This window comes from Odocoileus virginianus, chromosome 33 (assembly GCF_023699985.2).
Source record: "Odocoileus virginianus isolate 20LAN1187 ecotype Illinois chromosome 33, Ovbor_1.2, whole genome shotgun sequence".
Taxonomy (NCBI): domain Eukaryota; kingdom Metazoa; phylum Chordata; class Mammalia; order Artiodactyla; family Cervidae; genus Odocoileus; species Odocoileus virginianus.
In genome coordinates this window covers 27,525,843-27,553,738 of record NC_069706.1, presented here as the reverse complement: position 1 = coordinate 27,553,738, position 27,896 = coordinate 27,525,843, and the positions used below count along the sequence as shown (strand labels likewise).

The following is a 27,896-nucleotide window of genomic DNA, read 5'->3' as shown; positions in this document are numbered from 1 at the left end:
ATGTGGATTCCTCTGTCCTGCTTGCCCAGTTTTCAGCAAAATGTTATTGAATTGTAATTCCACATAATGATGATGGCATGTCAGGGGTGGAAGGGCCACTGTGGTCTGGGGAGTTCCAGATGTTCTATGAAGAAGGTTCAGAGTCCAGCCCAGAAAGTACCTGAGCCCTACGTATATACTCACACACCTGAAAACGATGTAAAGGTGACAACAAATTTCAGATTCACAGATGAGACTTAGTTTTGTTCATTCACTTTGAAACATCCTTCACCCTTCCTAATTTGCTTCAATCCAGTTTGGAAAAACTGGCTAGGGAGAAGAAAAAAAAAAGAAATTCAGACTTTCTCTCTCATCTTATTCCTTCCCCATAGCCTGCCGAGCAAGGATACTAACAGCCCCTATAGAGCACGCAGCCATGCCCATCATGTTACATGCTCTTCCCATAAGGTGGGAACTATATGACCGCATCTTATAGATGAGGACATGGAGATGTGTTTTTAAAATGTGCCAAAGGGCACAGAGATAATAAATATTAGGCTGAAGGTTTGAATCAAATTCAGGCTAATCCCAGAATCCCTGGAATTCGCCACTGCAGGCAAGAGTTCGAATTTTTTTTTTTTTTTAGATTGTGCTGCATGGCATGTGGGATCTTAGTTCTCCAGTCAGGGACTGAACCTATGCCCCCCTGCAGTAGAAGCACAGAGTCTTAACCACTGGACTGCCAAGGAAGTCCCAAGAAGTCAAGCTCTTTATCCTTGGCCTGAGAGTGGCTCAGGGAAATTCTCATTTTAGGTGAATGACATTTGGAGTAACACAGTCTATCTGTAGGTCTATTTAATGGAGAAAACTAGAGAGTATTTCTATGGTACCCTGAAAAAGAGATTTCTGTGGCCAGGAGCCAGTGTGCGAACTTCTTTTAAAATCTAAGACAGCTAGTGGGTTTTAGGCAAGTTTTTCACTTATAGAGTTTGACAAAGAGGGGGTTATCAATCAAACAATAAAGCAAATTAATTAAGCACAAATATGTCACCTATTTTTTTAACCCAAAGAGTACCTCCTCCTGATATGGGATTTTGGGCTTTTGAGAATATGAAGGATGCCATATCCTTCATAGAGCTACAGGACTAGCCATGACACATAAAGCACAGTTCAAGGACATGAAGGAGCTTAACTGGAGATGTGGTCCGTCCCAAACACCCAGTCACCAGTGACCGCCTGTGGTCCATGGAATGAATGGCTCTTGGGCCTTGGGTACTTGTCTTTGGCTCTCTTTCCTTTAATCCATCACTTCAAAATAATGAAGATTCCAAAATCTTTATCTTAAGGCTAATGAGGGCCAGAATTTAATATTCAAGGGCCCGTTGACTGTCTCCAGTGGGATGATCTTCAGTTCTTATCAGTTTCTTCTGATTCTGTTCAAACTCCCATGTCCCTGTTCTGTGACTGGCATCACCTACACCTAGTTACCTCATTAGTGAACCATACATCTGACTCCTCTTGTCCTCACCTGCTTCACATCCACACATCAAGACCTACAACGTGGAGACAGGATAGCATGGGAGTTAGTGCAGAGCGGGGGCTTTGGCATTGTTATTGTTGTTTAGTCGCTAAGTCATGTCCGACTCTTTGCAACTCCACAGACTGTAACCCACCAGGCTCCCCTGTCCATGGGATTCTCTGGGCAAGAATACTGGAGTGGGTTGCCATTTTCTTCTTCAGGGGATCTTCCCCATCCAGCGATTGAACCCACATTTCCTGCATTGCCAGGTGGATTCTTTACCACTGAGCCACCTGGGAAGCCCGGGCTTTGGCATTCAGTTCAGTTCAGTCGCTCAGTCGTGTCCGACTCTTTGCGACCCCATGAATTGCAGCACATCAGGCCTCCCTGTCTATCACCAACTCCTGGTGTTTACTCAAACTCATGTCCATCGAGTCGGTGATGCCATCCAGCCATCTCATCCTCTGTCGCCCCCTTCTCCTCCTGCCCTCAATGTTTCCCAGCATCAGGGTCTTTTCCAATGAGTCAACTCTTTGCATCAGGTGGCCAAAGTATTGGAGTTTCAGCTTCAGCATCAGTCCTTTCAATGAACACCCAGGACTGATCTCCTTTAGGGCTTTGGCATTAGAGGAAGTTAAATACAAATCCTAGTCCACTGACTATTATTTGTGTGACCTTGGGCAAGTAACTTCATCGCTTTCACATCAATCTCCCTCATCTGTATAATGAGGACAACAATGTCTGCAAGAGGTATTGAAAACATTAACATGGATAAAATGAACACTGCTGTGAGTATGTGCTAACTCACTTCAGTCATGTTCAACTTTTTGCAACCCTTTGGACTGTAGCCCACCAGCCTCCTCTGTCCATGGGATTCTCCAGGCAAGATCTATTGAAGTGGGTTTCCATGCCATTTTCCAGGGGATCTTCCCAATCCAGGGATCAAACCCGCATATCTTATGTCTCCTGGACTGGCAGTTGGGTTCTTCACCACGAGTGCCACCTGGGAAGCCCAAACAGTGCCAAGTGTCTGTATTTTTAACATCCCAAGCCCACTTCTCTCTGACTCACTGTCATTTGCTAAGCTTAACCCCTCACCACTTCTCTCCCGACAATGAGAGGCTAGTGATGCTCCAGCCTTTAGACTCACTCCCCTCATACCCCTTCTCCACATCACAAGTACAATCTTCATAAAGAACCTCCCCAGCATGCATGGGTGCACTTTGTCCAGTGTCCCAGAGGAAAGCAAAACAAAACCTTTATGGAGTAATGGGTATAAAATGTCCAGTTCAAGAGGTGTAGATAAGCAACTTGTGTTACCCTTTGTTGAATCCCTTCAAGAAAATAACAAGGGACTTCCCCAGTGGTCCAGTGATTAAGAAACCGCCTTGCAATGCAGGGGATACGGGTTCAATCCCTTGTCAGGGCACTAAGACCCAACATGCCGCGTGGCAACTAAGCCCATGTACCACAACTACTGAAGCCCTCGCGCTCCAGAGCCTGCGCTCCACCACAAGGGAAGACACTGCAAGAAGAAGCCCGCATACTGCAACTAGAGTAGCCGCTGATCGCTGCATCTAGAGAAAGCCCATAAGCGGCAGCAAAGACTCAGGACAGCCAAAAATAAGATGAAAAAAAAATACCTTATTAAATAAAAAAAGAACATGACAAAAGATATAGAGCTTCTCCCCAGGAAAAAAGCACTATGTATAAACATACAAAATAGTCAGAAGCTACAGGAGAGTCGGACACGACTGAAGCGACTTAGCAGCAGCAGCATAAGAGAGATACAGACCCCGGTTTTAAAATCCCTGACTTAGAACATTCTTCAGCCTGGCTTTTGATAACTTCATTGTTCATCCTAACCTGTCCTCCAGGTGGACTAACCTCAGTCACTGAGGTTTCAAAATCTGAAACAGCACATTTCTTCATGTGCATATTCAGGGTCCCCCAAATCCAGCAAGAAAATCTAGCAAGCAGCCGAAGACACTTTCCCCAGAAATAGGTGGCACCTTGGAAGGGGTCTTAAGTAGCATCAAATTATGATCAATCATGCACTTGAAACTCAGAAGTTTTTGCAGCCTCAGTAGGTGTGACTAAAAAAACTGTACTTGGCGGTCTGGGAAGAAGCACCAGGGAGGGGCAGGAAACACTGAACTCTCAGGTGTGTCCCCATGACTCCCCTTTCCCCAGCTCTCTCCACCTGAGCCCCAGATGGCAGAGAGACTGAGCTCTATAAAATCTCCTACAAGATGCTTAGGGGCATCAGACCAAGAACTTTAGAACCCATCCTTCCTATGCTTCTAGACAGAGATATTAAATTGCCGCCCAGATGGTTGAGGTGAACTATGTGTCCTGAGGCTCATTTTACTGGATACTAGCAGAGTAATAACCAGCAAAGCCAACTGGCACCAGCTTAAGAACCAGCCCTGTGCCTGAGCATGAAAATGGTAGCACATTCCTCAGGCCAGCATGACATAGGTCCTGGGGCCATTCGTTTTAGCAGGTTTACAGGGAGGAAAAAAAAAAACTACACTTTTTTTCACTATCACCATAAAACTTAAGTGTTACAAACAAACCATTAATACTGAAGTTGATGTTTCTAGTCTGGAAGAAACATTAAAACAAAAATAGCCTTGAATTTTAACCAGATGAGGTTAGGGAAAACCTAGGAGAGTGAGAAAAAGCCAGCAAAGGAAACGCAATAGGAAATGGTTAGAAAGTTACACTCAGCCAAACCGATGGCTAGACTCCTCCATTTCCAGAAATCATCACTAGTCCAACAAAGAGGAAGGAATGGAAGACTTCTTTTCAATGTGCTGAATTCAAAGAGCTGACAATGTCCCCTCCCAAGAGGGAATGGGTTCTGGTTAACTGGCCATGACTTCAGCCTTCCTGTCTCCCATTACCATCTCCCCTCCAACCCAAGGAATAAGTCTTGTGAGATATTTTTAAAAAGGAAATTTATGAGCATGTTCATTCCTGATCCTTGGAAGTGACAATGAGGAGTTGGAAGGCCTGAATTGTCAGTCACTCACAAAATTTTCCCACGTCTAATTCTATTTCTCAGGACAACCTAAGGTTTGAAAGCTGGTGTCACTAGCTCAAACTCTTAACCTTCATCCCAATGAGGGTAGAGTTTTTGAAAGGTAAAGTGCTGAGGTTAAAGCCAGAGGAGTAGGAAAGGCATCTTTATAGGCTTAAACACTGAGAATTGTGATGGGGTGTCCAGATTCTTCCACACTGAAAGGTCTTTCCAATTAGGGGCATTCACCTCCTGAAGTGAGCCTGTCTTGACAGGACAACTGCATAGGATACTAGCTCGTGTTTTACTCTCTCCTCCAAGGAGCCAATCTGCCCCAAGGTGGAAGTAATAATCCTGTCTGGATGTGTCTTGTCATTCTTGTAATGACCATCATCATCATTATTATCATAACAATAACAGCAGTAATTACTACTATTGATACTATTACTGTTACTATTTATTGGGTACTTACTATATACTAAATACAATAGTAACTCACTCTGCATATATTATCTCATAATATCCCTTTAAACTACATACTGTTATCCACATTGTACAGGCAAGAACATCTTACCTGGTGGCCCAGACAGGAAAGAGTCTGCCTGCAATGAGGGAGACCCAGGTTCAATCCCTGGGTCAGGAAGATCCCCTGGAGCAGGAAATGGCAACCCACTCCAGTATTCTTGCCTGGAGAATCCCATGGACGGAGGAGTCTGGCAGGCTACAGTCCATGGGGTCACAAAGAGTCGGACACAACTGAGCAACTGACACATACAGGTGAGAAAACCAAAACTCATGGAGTGTTGAAGTAGATCATTTGACTCTAAATGCCATGTATAATCAACCATATTTCACTACCAGATATATCATCCCAATTCTACTATCACTATAGAATGAATCAGTTCAGTTCAGTCACTCAGTCGTGTCTGACTCCTTGCGACCCCAGGGACTGCAGCACACCAGGCCTCCCTGTCCATCACCAACTCCTGGAGCTTACTCAAATCATGTCCATTGAGTCGGTGATGCCATCCAACCATCTCAATCTCTGTCGTCCCTTCTCCTCCCACCTTCAATCTTTTCCAGCATCAGGGTCTTTTCAAATGAGTCAGCTCTTTGCATCAGGTGGCCAAAGTATTGGAGTTTCAGCTTCAACATCAGTCCTTCCAATGAATATTCAGGACTGATTTCCTTTAGGATGGACTGGTTGGATCTCCTTGCAGTCCAAGGGACTCTTAAGAGTCTTCTCCAACACCACAGTTCAAAAGCATCAATTCTTCAGCACTCAGCTTTCTTTATAGTCCAGCTCTCACATCCATACATGACTACTGCTGCTGCTGCTGGAAAAACCATATCCTTGACAAGACAGACCTTTGTTGGCACAGTAATGTCTCTGCTTTTTAATATGCTGTCTAGGTTGGTCATAATTCTCCTTTCAAGGAGTAAGCATCTTTTAATTTCATAGAATGATTAATCAGGAGCAACTAGCTCACTTTGGGACAAATTTCATGACATTCACTTATTTAGCAAGTTTTTCTGGGGAACTTCCCCAGTGGTCTAGCGGTCAAGACACTGCAAGGGGCATGGGTTTGAGTCCTGCTTTGGGAACTAAAGCAAAAATGGATCCCACATGCCCCATGGTGCTGCCAAAAAAAAAAAGAAAGAGAGAGAAATCTGAATTTTTAAAAACAAATATTTCTGAGAACTCACTGTCTAAAAATTCATTACGTTTGCTCACAGGGATGAACATGGTGTATTTGGGCCCCGACCTCATAATGAAACACACCCAGCAGAAGTTAATGTTCTCCTGGAGGCATTTTGGGTCTCTGCCATCCAGCCTTCCCTGTTGGTCCAGCTCTTTCTGCCCTGCTGAACCTCTTCCTTTCACATTTCAACAGATGAACTTGAAATACAGTCTATATATGTTAGAAAAAGGACAAATTCCCATGCTTTGAAACTGTAGATCCATTATCTTTAATCTTATTCAACAATACTTTCTCCTTAAAAATAGTAAGGAGAAGATTCTTCAAAGTAGCATTATGTGTAAGACACTAATTTTAAAATGGGAAAATAGGTTTAGAGGTTGGATTAATTGTCTGTGGTCATATGGTTGCTGATTTGGTGGGTGTAGGTTTGGCTGTGAGTGAGAAAAACAAAACAGAAGCCAATTTCTCTCTGTTTCACTATCCTCAGGCACCCAGGGTCATTCTAGCTCACCACTCGGCCACCTTTGTCTTCATGGTGCCAAGTGATGACATTCCCACTCCAATAATAAGAAGGAGGAAAGGATATAGAAAGGGCAAAGTGCAGCAAAGTTGCCCAATGTCACTTCAGCTTAGGTGTCATTGGCCAGAATTTACTAATATGGCCATACCCAGTTCTTAAGGAGACTGGGAAATGTAGTCTTTATTTGAGCACACATTTGTCCAGCTAAAATTTCTTCTACTGAAGAACAAATGATATTGGGGAAGAGCTAACCCACTCTATTGTAGCTGCTAAGTAGTAAAATTTGGACAGTCCACACCTGTGGGACTGCTGAGACCCACTCTGTCAGGTCGGCTTTAATCCTTATTTTTGTAGCAAAGACTTTTGGCCCTCTCTTCCTCACTGCATAAAGAACTTGCTAAGTATGACTTTAGAACACTCTATAACATTTCATTAGCTTTCAATTCAATAGCTAGAAACCATCTCCAAGCTAATATGTGTGTGTTTTGGTGGTTTTAAAATACACCTGCTAATGCTTTGATATTCATCCCTTCAAAACTAAAGCCTAATTCCACTTACCTTAAGTGTAGGTTCTATTTGGTGACTCACTTTTAGCGAATATATGGGGCAAAAGTGACAATATGTGACATCTGAGACAAGATAATAAAAGGATCATTCATTTTAGAAAAAGTCAGATCCCATGTCATGAAGTCACTCAAGCAGTCCTATGGGGAGGCCCTCATGGAAGGTCCTGAGGCCTCCAGTCAACAGCCTTGGAAATGGCTTTGGATGGATTTCCCAGTCACAGTCAAACCTTCAGATGACTGCAGTCCCAGCAAGTGTCTTGACTATAACATTTTGAAAGACATGGGGCCAGACTAGCCATCTGTGCCACTCCTGAATTTCTGATCCACGGAAACTGTGAGATAAAAATGTTTGTTGTTCTAAACCAGCAACTTTGGGAGTACTTTGTCAGACAGCAATAAAGATCTTCCCAGTGGCTCAGCGGTAAAGAATTTGCCCGCAATGCAGGAGATGCAGGTTCAACCCCTGGACTGGGAAGATCCCCTGGAAAAGCAAATGGCAACCACTCCAGTATTCTTGCCTGGAGAATCCCATGGACAAAGAAGCGTGGTGGGCTACAGTCCAGGGGGTCAAAAAAGTCAGACTTAACTTGGTGACTAAGCTGCCACCACCACCACCACAATATAGGTCTCAGTGTAAATTCAGTGCTCTTCTGACTTGAGATTAGAGAAAGTAGAAAAGACCACCTTGATAGACAAAATCTGTATTTTAAATGGCTGTGTCCTAGCTCATGACCTGCTTTCAAATGTTTTGTAGATGTGTTTGGATGAGATGCTCTGGATACTCCTGTGAGGAGGAAAAACCAGTAAGCCATTCCTGCTAGAACATATTGCTAATATCACATCCCTGAGTAGTCCCAGGAAACAGCTGAACCTGCTGTTGGCCAATTACCACCAAGAGAAACAGCTCTGTATCAATGAAGCCAACATCGGAATGATGAGTTTTGGCAAACTTTCTTCAGTATCCAGATGGATTATGCTGAATAATTCTACCCAACAGGTTAACTTATTCAGTTATCTGGGGAAGCGCTGTGGAGCTTAATTACCTTAGCAGATCTGTTAGGATGCATTTCTGTTGAAAGTAGAGGCTTCCACAGGAAGAATATCAAGGTTATTTTATGATAGAGATGAATTGTTAGATCTTGTTCCGCAAATATCCCAAGTCAAAGGTCATGCTTCACAATGCAGGTCCTTGAACTTTCACACCAAGATATCACCTCTGCCTACTATCTCAAGCAGTGGGAGGGGGAAACCAGAGAAACATGTCCCAACACGGGTACTTGGCATCATCTGGTGGAAAGACTTTTCAAACTACAATCGTCCCTCCTCTCTCTGCGTCTGGAGTCTAAGATTAGCACCTAGTCCTTCACTGAGAAACACCATCATCAAAAGCCACGGTTACTAGGGAAAACAGGTTTCAAAAAACCTTCAGGAATTAGAGGTTGAGAAAAAGCTGAAACCTACCAACACCTCTGACATTACAATACAAAATGCTTGTATGTTGGGTATTTTTATTACGGACTTCCCTGGTGGCTCAGCTGGTAAAGAATCTGCCTGCAATGTGGGAGACCTGGCTTTGATCCCTGGGTTGGGAAGATCCCCTGGAAAAGGGAAAGGCTACCCACTCCAGTATTCTGACCTGGAGAATTCCATGGACTATATAGTCCATGAGGTTGCAAAGAGTCAGACACAACTGAGTGGCTATCACTTTCACTTTCAAGGAGCTCCTATTTAAAATATAGATGAGACGATGATTCTTCCAATAGGATCCTTGAAGGCTGTCATTGGAATAAGGTATGTTACCTTTTTTGCCCCAATCAATCGGAAGTTTGGAGCTAAATTTAATGCTCACAGTAAATGTATTAGTTTTAGGGGCTGTCATATTTTTTTCTTCCTCTTGGTATGTGAATTTTTATTTCCTATTTCTATTCCAACAGCCTCTGCAGTTTATGTTTCTTCTTTTATCATATGATGTCTCTATCACTTTGGGAAGTATGCGGCATATAAATTACCAATGAAGAAAATGAAAGTGGCAGGGATAGTACTCAGGTTTTCTTCTTGGCCACAGCTATCAAAAAGCACTTTCAGAACCAGATGCAGGGAACTCCAAGAAGACTTAGGCAAATGTCCCTTTAAGTAATGGGTCCTCAGAAGCAGCTACCATCAGAGAAATCTCTCGTTGGCACTGCTAACAAAGCTTCACAACTCTCCACAAAAGACTTACCCTCTCAAGGCTCCAAGGCAAGTCAAGCCTCCAGGAGAAAGTAGCCAGGTAGATAAAAGGCCCAGGTTGTAAGGCTAATTCCCAGCTCAGAAGCACAGCTGTCTATCTGGCACTCCCACTCCTGTTGGATGATGTGGCTCATTGTGTAGGTTTTATCGCCTCCTCTGGAGGAGAGAACTTTGAGCCATCAGCCTTCTCAGATAAGAGTTGAGAGCTTCTCTTCTTGTGACAGTAATGTTTCTGCCTTCTTAAAACCCCACTTGAGAAGCCTGGAGAGGGAAGGATCTCAAAAAAGGCAAGTAGGGTGCCTCTGGGATTTCTAAATCAACCATCAAAAGTAGAGGAGGGAAAAAAAGGCGGGTGGGAGGAGTCTTCTTTAAATGAAAATATATGATGGACCAGACAAGTGAGGATGGAAAGGGGCTCTTCAGAGCTCACAGCACAGAAGGCAGACCCCTTCCAGTGTGAACTCAAGCCCACCACCAGCCTTTTCCTGGGCTGCAGCGCACCTCTGCTCTTCATGAGAAATACATTGGGCTCACACAGAGCTTTAAAAATATCTCTCCACCCACTGAAAGTCTGATTAATCAGCCAAGTTCTCACCCAGGTGTCACAGCGGTGGCAGTGATATATATGATAGTGACATGAGGGTGCGGGGAAGGCACAAAGGATCTTACTTAGCAGGCGGGAGGATTCAGAGCACAGAACTTGAAAAGCATGAGCTCTGAAGCCAGGTGGCAGTCTGCATCCCAGTTTCAACACGTGCTAGTTACGCGACCTTGGAGAAGGTTATTATTGAACATATCCCTTTTCCACCTCTGCAAGAATGAGGTTCATAATAGCATCTGTATCACAGAATTACTGAGAGGGTTAAATGGATTAAATCATCTCCTGCATGTTGAACAGTTCCTGGCACATACTGAGCACTCAGTAAACTCCAGTTGTGATGATAGGATGAGGATAACAATGGACAATGTTGAAAGTTACAAAATGATTAGGTGTTTCCCAAGTACATAGAACATTCTTGAAAGAAGCAACTAAAATAAAGGCAGAGAAGCAAGAGAGATTGTGAGGCAGCAGGAAGCCATCTGGAAGGCAAGGTAGGGGTGAAGCAGACAAAAAGGAAGGGTCCAGGCCACATAGGGCTTCATACACTTTGTCACAGTGATGCACTGTAGCTAACACAGCTGTAGGCTGCAGACAGCCATTTCAGAATTATCAGCAGAAGTGAAACATTAAAGGGCAAAATGCTATAATGGTTGAAAATTACTTTTAACTGGTTCAGGTTTAAAAAAAAAAAATACTGATAATAAGCTTTTACTGTGACAAAGTAACCAGTATGAGAATAACCCTCCCACTGTGTACAAGCATAAACCTGAACAATATATATAAAGCAACTGTTTTCAGATCATAAACAACAGGCAGCACAAGACTGCAATTGAAGGGTGAGAGGAAATTCGTATGGTGAGCCCCATGTCCTCCCTGGCTAACTGCCCGGGGACAATTTCCCAACCATAGTTCTTATGTTGGGGTAGCAGAAGGGGCTGGAATCTATTGGGTCAGGCCACAGAGAGAAGAAAACTAGGCAGAGGGGGCCTCAGAAGCTTGTGTGTGGGTTCCCTATGAGTGACTGGCTGAAGACTGGGCAACCCAGTGCAAGCTGAGATTAAACCAGACTTACCAGGAAGCAGCCACTATGAGATTGAAAATGGAAGACAGATATGAACATTTAAGCATCTGTAGGGGATGTCTGAAAAATCTCATTAATACCCCAGGCGTCCAGACACTAGAAAGACCACAACTTAAAATATTCTGAAGGTCTCCATAAGATTCACCTGTACAAAACCTAAAACCAAGCCCTGACAAGATCCACAAGGGAGACAAGAGTTTGGAAGCTGAGTCCCTGTCAAGTTAGAGGGGCTTGGGAGCCAGCCACCTTGGGATTTCCAGAGATCTACCCTAACATAAAAACAAGAAATCAAACCAACAGAAGTTTAAGGAGGTCAGTTAGTAATTGAACTACCTATTAGAACCAAAAAAAATCAGCCCTCTTCAAAGAAATCTAACAGAACACAGTTGTTATAGCACAGCACTTACAAAGTTCAGTATACAGTCAAATATTAACAGGCATACAAAGAAACAAGAAAACTTGATCGTAATCTAAAAAAAGACTATAGAAATCAACCCTCACATGACCTAGAGCCTAGATGATGGATTTAGCACTAAAGACTTTAAAGAGCAATTATAAATTTAAGAAAATATGTCAAAAGAATTAAAGAAAATATTGTTTAAATCAGTAAACAGAATATCTCAGCAAAGAAATGGAAACTATAAAAGAAGAATCAAATTAAAACTCTAGAGTTGAAAAAACCGTGTGTGTGTGAGAGAGAAATGGAAAGAGAGAGAAAGAAAATGCTGCAATGTTAGCAATTGACAAAGGGTACACAGGTATTCACTGTCCTTTCTAGAATCTCTATAGATTAAAACATTTTTAGAAATGAATAAAGAAATATTAAATACATTATTGTTTTATGTATATATCTTTGTGTGTGTTTTTGTAGGACAAGAAGGAAAATGTGATAACTTAATCAAGTGTGTATTTGAGATGCATTCTTCCAGTGAAATGGAACTGAACTGATATACGGCTGGTATCCTGGATGAGGCACAAGATCACCTCTTGGTAACTGCAATTGTCTAGGAGGTGGGGGACCTGGCCCAAGAAAACAGCCACATGGCTGGAGAAGAAGAAAGTCAATCTGCGAGGCTTTGCCAATGCTATGTGCAGAGTAGGACCAAAGGAGGGGATCCAGGATGATCCCCAAATTACCATCATGGCTTACTGGGTTTAATAGGATATAATTATCTGGGAAAAAATCCAGAGGAGGGGCAATTTAAGAGAAAAAAAGAAAATCTGTTCATCTTTGGATATTGGAATTTAAGAAACTGTGTATAGGGCTACAAGTAGCAGGTCTAAAACTCAGGAGGGAGGCATGGATCAAATATATCTATCTTGAGGTGACTGGTACACAGTTGCTCCTGGGGAAGACAACAAAAATCAACCCCAGGAGACAACAGTGCATCAGGAGTGGGCAGAAGATGAGGGAAATTACAAAGAAGTAGAAAAGAGGAAGGAGGAGAGCCAGCTAGCGGCAAGGATGCCAAGACAGTGACAAACCAAAACCCAGGGTGTGAGCAACGTTGCCAGATGCCACAGAAAGTCTGGGATAAATGCTGAGTGTCCGCTGCATCGGGCAAACAGGAGGCCATGGAGGAAACTGGACTGTGCTGAGGCAGTGGGGCTGCTGCCGCCGCCAAGTCGCTTCAGTCGTGTCCGACTCTGTGCGACCCCACAGACGGCAGCCCACCAGGCTCCGCCATCTCTGGGACTCTCCAGGCAAGAACACTGGAGTGGGTCTAGAAGAGTCCAAATGGAGGCAGATAACTACTAAAGTGGTACTTCATGTTACAAAGTTGGATTGATACATCCATTCCGAAATTCAAATTAAAATATTCTCCAAAAAGGTACATAGGATAATGTATGCACATCCCCAGAAACATTTATTGTGAGATGGACACACATGTTAGAGGTTGAGGAGACATTTTCACTAGTTGCCACACCAGTGAAACTAGTGTAACATAATTTCCACCCACCACAGAGGCACGTTCAGAAGGCACGGGCTCATCACCATTATCTGCCCTGCTAGGGACCCAGAGGCTACACTGACCAGCAAATCAAGCAATCGATCTTTATTTCACAGCATGTGTTCTCCACGGTGATCTACTCTTCAACCCAAACCCACCTCGGCAACATCTGTTTTTTTTTAATTTTTATTTTATATTGCAGCACAGTTGACTAACAATGCTATGTTAATTTCAGGTGGACAGCAAAGTGATTCCATGATGCATATACATGTATCTATTCCTTTTCAAATTCTTCCCCCATTTAGGTTATTATAGAATATTGAAGAGCTCCCCGTGCTATACAGTAGGTCCTTGTTGGTTATCTATGTAGCAGCACCTCTTTTCTAAGCTCCTTTGGGGAACACAACTCTCTAAGGGTAACAGGAGCCATGGGTGAGTGTGTCTCATCCCCCTTTATTTGTGGGGGAGTGATGAGAACCCAAATGTACCAGAATGTTGACTACTAGCTTGGGAACAGGAAAGAGACCAGAAGCAGAGAAGAATAAAGGAACTAATAGAATTCTGTGGCATAAGGGAGCCAACTTAATAGGAAGGGCCATCAAGAATCCACTTCCGCCCAGCAGCCATGGACTAGAGGAACGTCTTCTAGAAACTGGACTCTCCAGTTGGGACTGAAAAGGGGACATTATCCCAGGTCTGGAATAAACTGAAGATAGAATGGAGAAAGCTAAAGGCTCTTTATAAACCTTGTTTGCTGACAGATCTTGGGTCTACAAAAAACTTCCATTGATGAGTCACAAAACAGAACAGAAAAGCAAAAGGGACCATATAAAACCATCTTCTAATGGAAAACAAAGGTAGCATCAGCTGGGAGACTTGGAGAAAAACAGATTTTTATTATAAAAAGATCTCTCTATATAATTTATGACAAGAAACAGAAGAGACTTGGATAACCTGTGTACAAGTTGTTCTCAATAAGACAAAGAGTTGGGAGAGAATAAAAAAATGTGACTTCAGTAAAAGACGAAGAAGTTGCCGTGAGAAGCGCACAGCCTAAGACTACAGCAGCAACACCAGCGACTACAGCCTAGGAGCTACCAATCGGAAAGAAACTGAATACCTGCCAAGGACAGAATGGACCAAAAAAGAGAATAGGATAGATAGGTGAACTTAGGTATTTACCTATCAAGAAACACCATATAACTCTGTGGGAGAAGGCAAGGGTGGGATGTTTCGAAAGAACAGCATGTATATTATCTATAGTGAAACAGATCACCAGCCCAGGTGGGATGCATGAGACAAGTGCTCGGGCCTGGTGCACTGGGAAGACCCAGAGGAATCGGGTGGAGAGGGAGGTGGGGGGGGTGGGAATCGGGATGGGGAATACATGTAACTCCATGGCTGATTCATGTCAATGTATGACAAAACCCACTGATGTGTTGTGAAGTAATTAGCCTCCAACTAATAAAAATAAATGAAAAAAAAAAGACTAGGGAGGGGATGATAGCTAAATGGTACAGGTTTACTTTTTGAAGTGATGAAAACATTCTAAAATTCATTGTACTGATGATAACATATATCTGTGAATATACTAAAAGCCATTGAATTATACATGCTAATGACTAAATTGTATGTTGTATATTTATATATCAATAAAGTTTTTCTTTTGACTTTCACTTGAAAAAAAAAAAAGAAACACCATATATTGATGAAAATGAATGAACTTCAACTACCCTCAAAAACATGGTTGAGCCTCACAAGTACAACGTGGAAGAAAAGAGTCTGGACAGAAAACCGCAAGTATAATGTGACCCCCTTGAGATGAGGGTAAAACACGAAGACAAACAATGATAGGTGACTGAGGAAGAGATAATAGGAAAAACTTCAAAGGTACTTCAGGGTGCTGGTAACACCTTACTCCTTAACCTGGGGGCTTGTTGCACGAGTGTTCATATTTGATAATAATTGAACTGTACTCTCAAACTTTTCTGTATCATACTTTGACCAAAATGTTAAAGGATAGCTACTGAAATAAAATCAAGCTACAATGAAACTGAAACTTTCAACCATAATTAAAATATGTTCTAAAGGCAATAGTAAAAATTGCTTTAAATGACTGCAAACAACTAAATCCATGAAGTGGTAGACAGACTCAAGTGTAAAAAAAGAGAAAAATGATTTGAGAAGAGACCCATTTTGTGGAAAATATCAAATGAAGATCTAGCGTTCGAATGGGAGGCACTCCTGAAGGAAAAAAAAAAAAAAAACAGAAATAACAACCATTCCAGATGTGAGAGCAAAGTAACCTAGGTAGAAAGAAGACCCAAGACATTAATCCAAGAAGCTGACGCTGTTTCTGGCAAGAATAACGTGAAACACCCACACTCGGACATTTCACAATGGTCATGGGGAGCCATGAAGAGAGCATTTTCAACATCACAGCTGCAACAGAACGGGAGGCTAACCTACATCCTAACAGCCCCAAACTGAAAACAACCCCAAACCACTTCCTGAATGGAATGGATACAGAAACTGAGATATACTTATACACAGTGGAACACCATACATTCATGAAAATGAGTAAACTTCAGATAGAAGCAAGTTTAGTTTAAGACAGCCTCACAAGATTATTCAATAAATAGCACTGAGAAAACTGTTTTTAAAATATTATAATTCATGTGTCTAATAAAATTCCACATGACACACTCTAAAAACACAAGATACTACTAATAAATTCTGTATATACATAAACTCCCTGGGTAGATTGTAAACTTCTTGGACCAGGCAACAAATATTATACTTCTTTGTATATTCCTCTGCCTAGAAAACATTTGGGTAAACATGCCTGTAATGAATGAGTGACTAGGAATGAATATATGAATAAACACAAATGAATGAATGAATGAATGAATGAACATTAAGATCTCAACCAAATCATCACTGCTGAGTTTGTTGGGTGATTTCCAACTCCAGTCTGACCAACTTGATGCAGCTTTGCATTATTTCCTCCTGAACTTTGTTTATAGAGAAGAAGTAGAAACTTCTCAGAGTAAATGGCAGAGGGAGGTAGCCTGCATGGCAAGTGGCCCTGTTCTCAGAGGATAACCTCTCATGGACTGGGTGACTCTGCTCCTTACACTGAAGGAAAGGGACACTCCATCCCCAGTGACAGTCACTTACCAGGTGAGGGAACCTGCCCTTGGTGATCCATAAGCCTGAGGCTGTAGCTATGGTGGGGTGGGGATGGTACCCAACTAACATCTGTGCCCAATGTGGCTGGACCACAGAGGATGCTTCAGTGTCCACCAGTGTCCAATATATCAACTCTCTATGCAACACCCTGTGTCCTGCAGGGATAAACGAGTGACCCCCAAACAGTAGGATGTTAGGGCTTGGCTGACACTAGGCAGTCCCAAGAGAACAGCAAACAGACAGTCTCAGAAACGGTAGTTTCCCTAAAAACCAACCTGCAGTCCTCTGAACCGATGCAAGCCAACGTAGAGCACCTGCTCAACACACAGAGCACGTGGTCACAGCCCTGCCACGGCCCCAAGATGCTTGCAACAAAGCGCGAACAGTCATAACTCAGGGTTCACCTTGGCGAAAATAAATAAATAAGGAGAAGGAATCTTCCAGCAGAAAATAAATGGCCTTTCTCTAGGCTCAGAGTATGGATTACCCTCCTAAAGGACAAACACAGTATTTTCCCCAGCCGACATCACACCACAAAGTCCAGCTTTACTCAACTAGGGACCCCTGACCCCCACCCCCTCGACACATATCCAGAGAAAACTATAATTCGAAAAGATACGTGGCACTCCAGTGTTCACTGCAGCAGCATTTACAACAGCCAAGACATGAAAACCACATGATGAACACCAGCAGATGAATGGATAAAGAAGACGTGGTCCATATACAGTGGAATATTAGTCATAAAAAAGAGTGACATAATGCCATTTGAAGCAACATGGATGCTAAGCAAAGTAAGCCAAAGACAAGTATCATATGATATCACCTACATGTGAAATAAAACCACGATACAAATGAACTTATATATAGAACAGAGACAGACCACAGACATGCAAAACAAACTATGGTTACCAAAAGGGAAAGGTAGGAGAAGTGTAAATTAAGAGTCTGAGATTAACATACATACAGACCACAAATGGCAACCCACTCCAGTATTCTTGCCCGGGAATTCCCATAGACAGAGGAGCCTGGCGGGCTACAGTCCATGGGCTCACAAAAGAGTCAGACACGACCTGAGAGACTGAACAACAATATACATAAAACAGATAGACAACAAGGACCTACTCTATAGCACAGGGAACTATATTTGATATTTCATAATAACTTACAAAGGAAAGAATATTTAAAAATAGATACATATGTATGTATAACTGAGTCACTTTACTGTATACCCGAAACTAATACAACACTGTAAATCAACTATACGTTAAAAAGAGAGAGAGAGTTGCTTGAAGCACATAGACTTTTGGCCCAGGTCTCATGGCTTCTGTTCCATGGGGCTCCATACACAGGAGGCTCTTGGTCCCTCCTGCAAACTGGTGACTGAATCTGGGGGAACCTACTCAAACACCAGCACCCCGCCCCCCAAATCTATGCGCCACTGTCCAGCTCTCCACTGGAGCAGACCCCTGCTCAGGACACGGGGAAGACTGGGCCTCACCTCACCTGCCAAACACCCACAGCTCAGCCTCAGTTTTCTTTGTGGCCATCAGGATGGGCTCATTTTGGAGGCAGTCAGGGCTCTACTTTTTGCTTCCAGGTCCTTGTCTGAATATCCTCTAGCCAACTAAAGGCCAGGAGACATGCAGGCACAGCTCTCCTCTCCAGCCCTCAGTCTGTCTGGACCACAGTGAGCAGCTGCTGGGCATGGGGAGCCTGGCTCTGGCCACATCACTTCCCTTCCTCTGACACCCTTCAGCCTCTCCCCCGGACCCAGCCCACTGGGCCCTGAGCTTCACTGCTTCATCATGGAAATAAGCAAGCCTCTACAGGGAGGCCTGGGAGATACCACGAGTTCAGTTCCAGGCCATTGCAATAAAGCTTATATTAATATCACAATGCAGGGAATCACTGAATCCTTTTAGTTTCCCAGTGCATGTAAAAGTTATGTTTATGGACTTCCCTGGTGGTCCAGTGGTTAAGACTCCATGCTTCCACTGCAGGAGGCATGGGTTCAATCTCTGGCTAGGGAACTCAGATCTCACAGGCCACAGGGAGCAGCCAAATAAGTAAAATAAAATATCTTTTTAAAAAAAGTTATGTTTACACTACATTGTGCAGTCTATTAAGTGTGCAATACATTATGTACAAATAGTGTATGTACCTTAATTAAAAAACATTTTAGCAACAAAAAATGTTAACCAGCATCTGACAATGTAGTGTTGCCACAAACCTTAGATTTGTTTAAAAAAAAAAAAAAAAGCAGTATCTGAGAAGTGCAATAAGGCAAAGTGTAATAAAATGTGGTATGACTGGCAAGAAGTAAGCAAACAACACGGGTGAGAGAGAAAGCTATCCGACGCCCCTGTCCTTGCTTGTCGCACCTCCTGCCCATCAACCGTGAAGCTAGTTCGGCTTCCCTGGCCCAGAACTGAAACTCCCCACCTTTCCCTTGGAAGAAATGTGGCAAGAGAAAGTGCACTGGTTCAGACTATTACACTTAAAAGCAAAGATACGGGCCATCTGAGGTAATTTCAACTTCCCTATTTTAGAAAGTAAATTTCAACTTCTTGTTTTAAAACAGTGTGTTACCAGGAACACAGCATTCCAAAATAAGACAGGAAACCGAGCTGGCTTGGCCTCAGCAGATGTAGTACCTAGGCAAACATCTGGCCGCATCAACCTAATTCTCTATCCTAAAAAAAAAAAAGAAAAAATTCTTTCTTCCTCATTTTAATTTTTTAATTAAGGAGTTGATTTCCCCAGGCTACAGAGGGGGCACTGTCCCAGGATGAATTCAGTCACCATGTTCTCTGGTTCGTTCCCAACCCTAAGGCAGGGTTACACTGTTACAGAGGCAATCAAAATAATTGCTGGCTATTTCCACCTGGACACAGATTTCAAATGATTCTGATCTGGACAGGATTCAAAGCACCATTCAAAGGCCTCAAGTCAAGAGACGGCCGTTAACAAGGCTACAATCTCGCCCACAGCTGGGCCCCATTGTGAACAAGAGGGAAATAGGGTCACACTATTGGTGATCAAGATTCCATCAACTGGAAAATAACACATGGGGAGCTGAAGGCTGTCTCCCCAGTTGGTATCCAAAGGAACCAAAACATTCACCACAGATTTTTCAGGCCACCAGGTCCACCTCACACAAAGAAGTCGTCTGGGCAAAAGTGATCTCTGAACTCTTTCCTGCCGCATCATGGTTAGACTTGGCCACAACTGATGGCCAGGGTCTTAGATGCACGACAGCCTCAGATGGCTCCCTTGGGTGGCTAACCTCCCAGGCAGGGTGGGCTCCTTACCGTCCAGCTCCTCCACGGAGATGTTAGCCAGCTGCTCACTGTCGCTGCCAGCGGAGAGAGATCGGTTGAGGTAATTCCCCTTGTACAACAGGCCAGCAGTCACATGGTGAAAAGGCATCTTCTCCCTGCTCGCAAGAGACGGGAGGTAGAGTGGAAAGAAAGACATCATTATCCATCCCTCTTTTCCTTCCCTGAAGGACCATCCCAGTGTTTGGACGGCCAGGGGTATTTTTTTAAATAACAGTAACGTTGGCAGAGGGAAAGTCAGAGAGTACCAGGGTCCCCATAGCTGGAACGATCCCCAAATGCCCCCAAATTCCGTCCCTTCCTTCACTATACATCTTACTATATTTTCCCCAGTTAATAATGAACTTAAGCCATGGGGTTCTGGCAGACTGTGGGATACCCTGGCATCAACCAGCTGTCTCTCCATGCAAACAAGGATGCACTCGCTCCTTTCTCCGGCTTCATAAACCCTTTCTCTGTCCTCATAAGAAAGGATTGAACACCCTAGAAATGTGAGTGCATCCAGGGACCAGATGTCTTAGCTAGGACTGTATAGAAATCCAAGTGTTTCATTTTCCCCAAGTAAAGCAGGTGTTGCACTTATACTGCACTCAAAGCAGGTCGGACATGCCAGGCTCTGAGTGAACACAGACAACAGCCTGCAACTCTGAGAAGCGGCCCTGCGCCTATTAGCACGAGTGGCTCGTGAGCACAGCCCTATGAGATGCCAATCACACCTGACCTGCCGGAAAGGTGGGCAGCATCTCAAGGTGTCTCAGAACAAAGCAGCTTCCAGGACTCCCACAGGAAATGAAAGCATCCCCTTAGACCAGACTAACAAACCCTCCAGGGTCCTCGGCCCAGAGCACTATGCCTGGGGGTGTGAAGTTCCCACCAGTGCAAGGTGGGCCAGAGGCTCCAGACTAATGTGAAAGGGAGGGACGAGAGATATAGTTAGAAAGTTGGGTCTCTCACAGCATGGACGCTCCTCAAACAACTGAAAACAGAGTTGCCAAATGATCCAGCGAACCCACCCCTGGACATATATGCAAACAAAACTCTAATTCAAAAAGATACATGCACCCCTGTGTTTACAGTGGCACTATTCACAATAGCCGAGATATGGGAACAACCTAAATGTCCATCAACAGATGAACGGGTAAGATGATACACACACACACACACACACACACACACACACACACAATGGAATACTACTCAGCCATTAAAAAGAATGGAATAATGCTATTTGCAACAACATGGATGGACCTAGCGATTATCAAAGTAAGTGAGTAAGAGAAAGACAAATATCAAATGATATCACGTATGTGGATCTAAAATATGACACAGATGAACTCATTTACAAAACAGACTCACAAGACACAAGAACAGACTTGTGATTGCCGAGCAGTAGGGGAAGCAGGGAAGAGTTTGCCTGGGAGTTTGGGGCATCTACTACATTTAGAATACATAAACAATAAGGTCCTACTGGGTAACACAGGGAACTATGTTCAATATCCTGTAATAAACCATAATGGATAAGAATATGAAAAAAGAGAGAGAGAGAAAGTTGGGTTTCCCCATAGTGGAAAGAGCAAGTTCTGTTATAGTGAGTGAGTCATGGGGCACACCTGGTTCTGCTTTCCCATCAGCAGAGAGGGCTAAGAGGAAAGAGAAGCCTCTGGGTGGAATTAAGGAACAGGCAGGAAGGATCAGGAGTCAATTCTAGGGTGCAGGTAGAGGACACCCTTTTAAAAGAGCTCCAGGAAGGTGAAGGGGTGATCTCCCCACCAAGGGGGGCATGCAAGCAGAGGTCGAGGCCCCCCTTGCCAGGGCTCCTGTGGGAGAGAAGCGGCCCCTATGCTGCCTCCCACACCCCGGTCATTCTCCGTGTGAGTCCCCCGTAGAGTCCCTCGGGGCATTAAAATCTGCATCTGTGTGTTAAGCCGGAGTGGTCCTAGCAGTCCCTTAAGGCACAGCTGAGCAACAAGGTGTAAATTACAGAAAGAGACAGCAGACAGAAGGCCAGTCTCTGGGGAGGACTGTTCAGGGCTTCCGGGCTCCCAAACCTTGTGTCCCTCAAGTCACACTCATGACAATCAACTGTCTCTGGTGATGGATGCCATGGGGGGAGGGCGCTGTCTTCTTTTCCCTGTAACACTGCTGAATGGCAGGCCAGCAGGATGCCCCTTCCTCTCTCTCCCTCCTGACTAGAGCCCACTCCAGCATACCCCTGAATGGACTGAGAGCTACCGACTTAGAGATAAACCCACGAGACTCCTAAGAGCTACAGGGCTTGACCAAGAGCGGGAAGCCGGTGATTGGAAGAATCCATTCTAGAACACAAGCCTCCTACGGGCTCTTTCAACCAAGCAGCCTCAGCTATCCACCGGACATTTCCACCCGGATGTCCAACCCTCATTTCAAACTTAAGATGTTGAAAAAGGAATTAATTATCTTCCTAAAAAATAGGCCACACTTTCTGATTTCTCTGTTTCTATCAAAGGTACTTTTCTCTCATCATAACAACTGGGACGATTCTCACAAATGTTCTGGGCCCTGAAAAGTAAAACAGACACATGGCTGAGGCTGGAGCCAGCCCCCAGCCTCCAATCCACCCTTAACTCTTTCCACGGCTAACAAACATACATTCCTCCATCCGCGGGCCGATCGCAAGTGACAGGAGGGAGTCACAGAGTATGCAAGCCTTTGACAGTTGCAAGGGGCACATCTTCAGCTAATTATAAGTCAGACTCTCCCCCTCCCAGCCAAATCTATCCTTATACATAAACGGGCAAGCATCTTTCTTTGGGTGACTTCCCTGTGGTCCAGTGGCAAAGACACCGAGCTCCCAGTGCAGGGGGTCTGGGTTCCATCCCTGGTCAGGGAACTAGATCCCACATGCCACAGTGAAAGATCCCACCTGCCACAGTGAAGACCCATTGCAACCAAATAAGGGAAATAAAATTTAAAAATAATAAAAATAAAAAATAATAATAATAAAAATAACAAAAAAAGTTTTTTTAAAGAAACTTTCTTTGGAAGACAACTTCAATTACCATCACCTCTTTTCTCAAAGTTAAATTCCAGACCAAACAGGTTTAAAGGTGAGAATCAGACGCACAAGGCAGGACCACTCTCCCTTTCCTACAGCTCACCCTGCTTAGGGGCACCATGTACCACCAAGGTCATTTCCGCCCAGACTGAGTCCCATGGTCCAGGGAGTGAGGCATCCATACTGGCTAACATTTCCTGTGTGGTTTCAGCATCCCTCTCAGCGCTGGCCCCAGGACCCAGTCCATCTGTTATTTTAACCATCATTTAAATCCTTCATAAACATGGGAAAGCACCCATACTGATCTCTAATTTTGCCACCTGGAAAGAGGCCCCACGGAGGTCAGTAAGGCATGGAAAGTATTTCTGCCCATGTCACCGCTCATGACTCCAGTGTCTCAGCATTTTTGTAAACATCTTCCCATGATCACCTTCTACTCGGTTGTCTGAAGCTCTGGCCCCACCACATGCATTTTTACAGCTGCCGTAACAAGGTTATACTCAAACACGTGTGTCCAAGCCACGTTCAGCTGCAGAAGAAATGCTGAGTACTCTACAGAGAAAACTGGTCGCAACTGAGTCCCACTCAATAGACCAACATAATTTGCTTCTGGAAAAAGCAGTCTACAAAATTAGGTACATATTCAGTTCATTCACCCGAAACGCTCAAAGTCTAGTGGGAAAGGAAACACGTGCAATTGAGCCATCCGTAGAGATAAATAAAGTCATGTTCAAGAATGGGAAGAACATTATCCCAAGTAAGCTAAAAACAGCCACTGCAATTAAAGACTAAATTTCACCCCGAGCCACCTGGGGAAATCCAGGCTTTTAAGGTTCTCTGTTTGGCTACAGAATGGAAACATATCAGTTCATCAGCAAAGACAGACGTGGTCCTGAACTAAAGCTTAGAGATGGATCCTTATATATTTTTTTAAATACTTATTTTACTCATTGAGAACTATTAAGTGACTGTTTATCATGTGAACATTTTTTTTCTGTATTTTCTGTGAATTCGTATAGTTTCCTGGCTACGAATCAGGACTATCTGGTCAAAAGCAGTGTTAGATTTAAATCCTAGCTCCGCACTGATTAGCCATGTAGGTAAATGAATTAAACTCTGTAGGCCTCAGCCTTCTCCTCTGTAAACTAGGGGTCTGACACATACTGCTTAGGATTCTTTTAACCATGAAATAAGATAAGATACAGAAAGCACTTGACTTAGCATCAGAAATGTTCTCAATAAATATCGTCAGTAATCATTTGCTAAGGATTACATGAAGTGGGATGCGGGGCAGAAGAAGGTCATGATAAGTCAGGTGGAAGGTAAAACACGCTGGCTTTTGAAGGAGGATCAGGAAGAACCTGGCCAAGGGTGAGTTTCAGAGAGAAGCTGGCTGGCATTGCATGCCATGAATGTGCCAAGCGACTTAAGTGTGTATACAACAGAGCACCAGGGGGCCCCAGCGCTGGGCGGTGTCAGCAAGCAGCTGACTATCAGGCTCTGCTCCTGCTTAGTCGCTCCGTCGTGTCCGACTTCGTAACCTCATAGACTGCAGCCCACCAGGCTCCTCTGTCCATGGGGTTCCCCAGGCAAGAATACTGGAGTGGGCTGCCATTCCCTTCTCCAGGGTATCTTCCTGACCCAGAGAGTGAACCCATGTCTCCCACATTGCAGGCAGATTCTTTACCATCTGAGCCACCAGGAGAGCCCGACTGTATCAGGAGGAGGGGGGCTATTTGAATGAAAAGCAGCAGAGATGGAAAAGAGTCTATTTCCTGGGTACCACCAGGCTCCACGGTCATATCAAAGATGAGTTGTCAGGAGGTAAAAACAAAAGAAGTTCCTGTTTTCAGGGTTGAGGAACTGGTACACTTCCTGGCAAAGTAACAAACCAAAGAGCCTCCCTCCCCTTGCCTTGAGACGATCTTCTTCAGAGGCAGCTAATTTTGTGTCGCCTTGACTGGATCACGGGCTGCCCAGATATTTGGTTATCCTGGGTATGTCTGGGAGAGTGTTTTGGGGTGAGATTAACATTTAAATTGGCAGTCTGAGTAAAGAAGACTGCCCTCCCCAAGGTGGTTGGGCCTGATCCAATCTGTTAGAGGTCTGAATAGAACAGAAAGGAAAAGTAAAGGAAAACTTGTTCTTTCTGTCTGAACGGTTTGAGCTAAGACACTGGTCTTCTCCTGCCTTTGGACTTGGGCTCAGGCTGGAGCTTACACCAACAGCTCTCCTGGGTCTCTGGCTCACCAGAGCAATTCCTTACAATAAACTTCTTTCTACGTGTGTGTGTGTGTGTGTATATATATATATATATTCTATTGGTTATACGTCTCTGAAAAAACATAGAGTAATATAACTTCCTTTTTTTTCCCCTCTGCAGTACCAAAGACCCAGGCACATTGCTGCAGGCTGATATTATTATTCTGAATAAAGAGTATTCCAGGACATAATTCTGCAGGGCCTCTGAAGCAGCACTACTCGAAGTGTAGTGTGTGGACCACCGCCAACTGAATATTATTTGCTGCTTGTCTGCAATGAGATAACGACAAGAATTGAATGAAAGCATTGAAATTTTTATACCAATTTGGAGCATTGTCCAAACACCTAAGCATGTGAACAGTGGCCTTGTTTTTTTTTTTTTTTATATCTCTGTTTCTTTATTTTTCCACTAATTCATTTTTTCTGCATTTTACGGAAATCAGTCTGCCAAGGACAGGGGCGTTGAACAAAAAATGGGAAAAAAACAAACAAAAAAGACAAAACACTAGTCCCTCCCCACAAACAATTTAGTGTGAGAAGTAATTCTCTCTAAACTACTTTGTTTCATCATTTGCTGGTAACGGGCTACAGAGAGAGAAGAAGAAAGACATCTAGAGAAATGCTCTTGAACTTCTTTCCGAAATTTTCTCAAAATTCAACTTAAAGTAGTTTAGAGAGAACTTCTCAAACTGACCATGCTGGAACTGCTTTTTCAAAGGAGTCTGGATGCAGTTTCTTCGGTCCTTAGCACCACTAGGAAGCAACAATCCCCGTCCTATGACTAGGCAGGGATCATCCCTCCCAGTCTGCAACACGGCTAGGAACAGAAGGGTCTGAGGCATGGGCTCTGCATGTGAAGATGTGGAATTTGCTGTAGGCTTTTCACATATTGCTTTTGATTAAGGAAGAACTGCATAAAACCTCAGATACCCTAGAAATGCATGTCTCCTCCTCAGAGTCCAAGAGTTAACTTACAGGTACAAGAAGATCTCTTCTTACTCCAGCAAAGATGCACTAGATGGATGCCAGCGGAGCGTTTGGCTAAGTACTCACAAAACAATTGTGTTCTCTTGTAAAGATCCTGCAGGGGCAGGCCAATTGGCAAGGAGGGTTTGGACAGAGCTCAAATCAGACAGGAATGAGTAAGCAGAAAACACCAACGTGAGGGGCTAAATAAAAGTTCTGCATCATTAGAGGAGGAAGCGCTTTCAAGAAGATGTACAGCCAAAAGCAGATTGTCAACAACAGTATGATACAAGAAAGAAGAAAATAAGTTTCTGGTTACATCCTTAAAAATAAATAAGAAAGCAGGGTGCCTTTGAAATAAGAATAAGAATGCAAATTCATGAGGAAATCTCAGAGTACAGTGAGGAGATATCAAGTCAAAGAGAAGACAGCTTGCTAAGAGGCAAGCTGATTTGGAAAAGGTGCAGGTCTTTGCAAAGCAAAGGAGAAATCCAAAAATAGTAGCAGAACGAAAATCTACATTAATGGCAACAAAGAATACTTCAAATAAACAGAATATGTAGCAAATAATATAATGAGCCATGGCCCCACCACCCAGACTGAATAAGGGCTAATATTTTTCCTCACTTGCTTTAGATTTCTTTTTAGAAATATCTTATAGTGAAGCCCTGCCCACCTATTGTATTTCTCCACTTTCTTCACTCTGCTGTGACAACACTATTCTGGAGGCAGAATGTATCATGGTTTTAATGTTCATGGTTTTAAATTTTCCTACATTTGGGTGTAATTATATAGAATATATTACAGTATTGCTCCAGGCTTCCCCAGTGGCTCAGATGGTAAAGAATCTGCCTGCAATGCAGGAGACCCAAGTTCAATCCCTGGAAAGATCCTCTGGAGAAGGAAATGACAACCCACTCTAGTATTCTTGTCTGGAGAATTCCACGGACAGAGGAGCCTGGGCTACAGCCCATGGGGCTGCAAAGTGTTGGACATGACTGAGCAACATACACACACACACAGTATTGCTGTATATATCTCTCAATTTACATAAATAATATCACAGTGTACATGTGCTCTTGCAATGTGCACGTTTCAATCTATCTTAGAGCTCAGGGACTTAGCCAAATCCGTATACACATACCTAATTTACTTTTAACTGTGCCATAGCTTTCCACCTTGCAATTTATTTATCTACTATCCAACTGAAAGAAAAGCATTCTGCAGTGAACATCCTCATGTGTGTCTCTTTGCATACACTTGGGGAAATTTCTCTAGCCTGCATACCTAGATCAAATATTACAGCATTTTTCCAAAGTGCTCTCCAAAGTGGTCGGCTTAGTTGTCTATCACTATATAACAACTTACCCTTGAACTTAGTGGCTTAAACAGCAAATGTCTATTATCTCACAGGTTCCATGGGTCGGGAATCAGGAGTTGCTTCTCTGGGTGGTTCTGGCTCAGATGGTCTTAGGAGGTTGCAGTCAAGACACTGACCAGGATTACCACCATCAGAAGGTATACCTGGGGCTATGGGATCCACTCCCAAGACGGCACTCATGGGGCTGTTCACAACATCCTTGGGGGACTCTCCAGAGAGCTGCTTGGATGTTCCTATGACAGGACAGCTGGCTTCCCCCAGCAGGTGTTCCAAGACACAGGAGGAGAGCGCTTTTATGAACTGGTCTCAGAAATACAGAGATGCAGGTCACAGTCATTTTCAACACGTTCTATTCATTAGAAGCAAGATGCTAAGTGAAGCCCACACTCATGGGGAAGGAAATTAGGCTCTATCTTCTGAAAGATGGAGTATCAGAGAATTTGTAGACATCTTTTAAAACCATCATCATGGTTGTGACAATTTGCAGAGCCACCATTAACCTATCAGCATGTCTATTTCCCCCAGAGCCTTGCTGACAGCGAGCATAA

General features: G+C 43.6%; 1 protein-coding gene across 3 annotated transcripts in view; it reads right to left on the bottom strand.

Moving 5' to 3' along the window:
• Positions 1 to 27,896, bottom strand: part of CALN1 (calneuron 1) — a 497,807-nt gene that overhangs the window by 348,767 nt on the left and 121,144 nt on the right. For all 3 annotated transcript variants that reach the window (XM_070461280.1, XM_070461281.1, XM_070461283.1), the window contains exon 2: positions 19,679 to 19,803. In XM_070461280.1, the coding sequence (XP_070317381.1) occupies positions 19,679 to 19,796 (118 nt within the window). In that variant the 5' untranslated portion in view covers positions 19,797 to 19,803. The remainder of the gene's footprint in view (positions 1 to 19,678; positions 19,804 to 27,896) is intronic.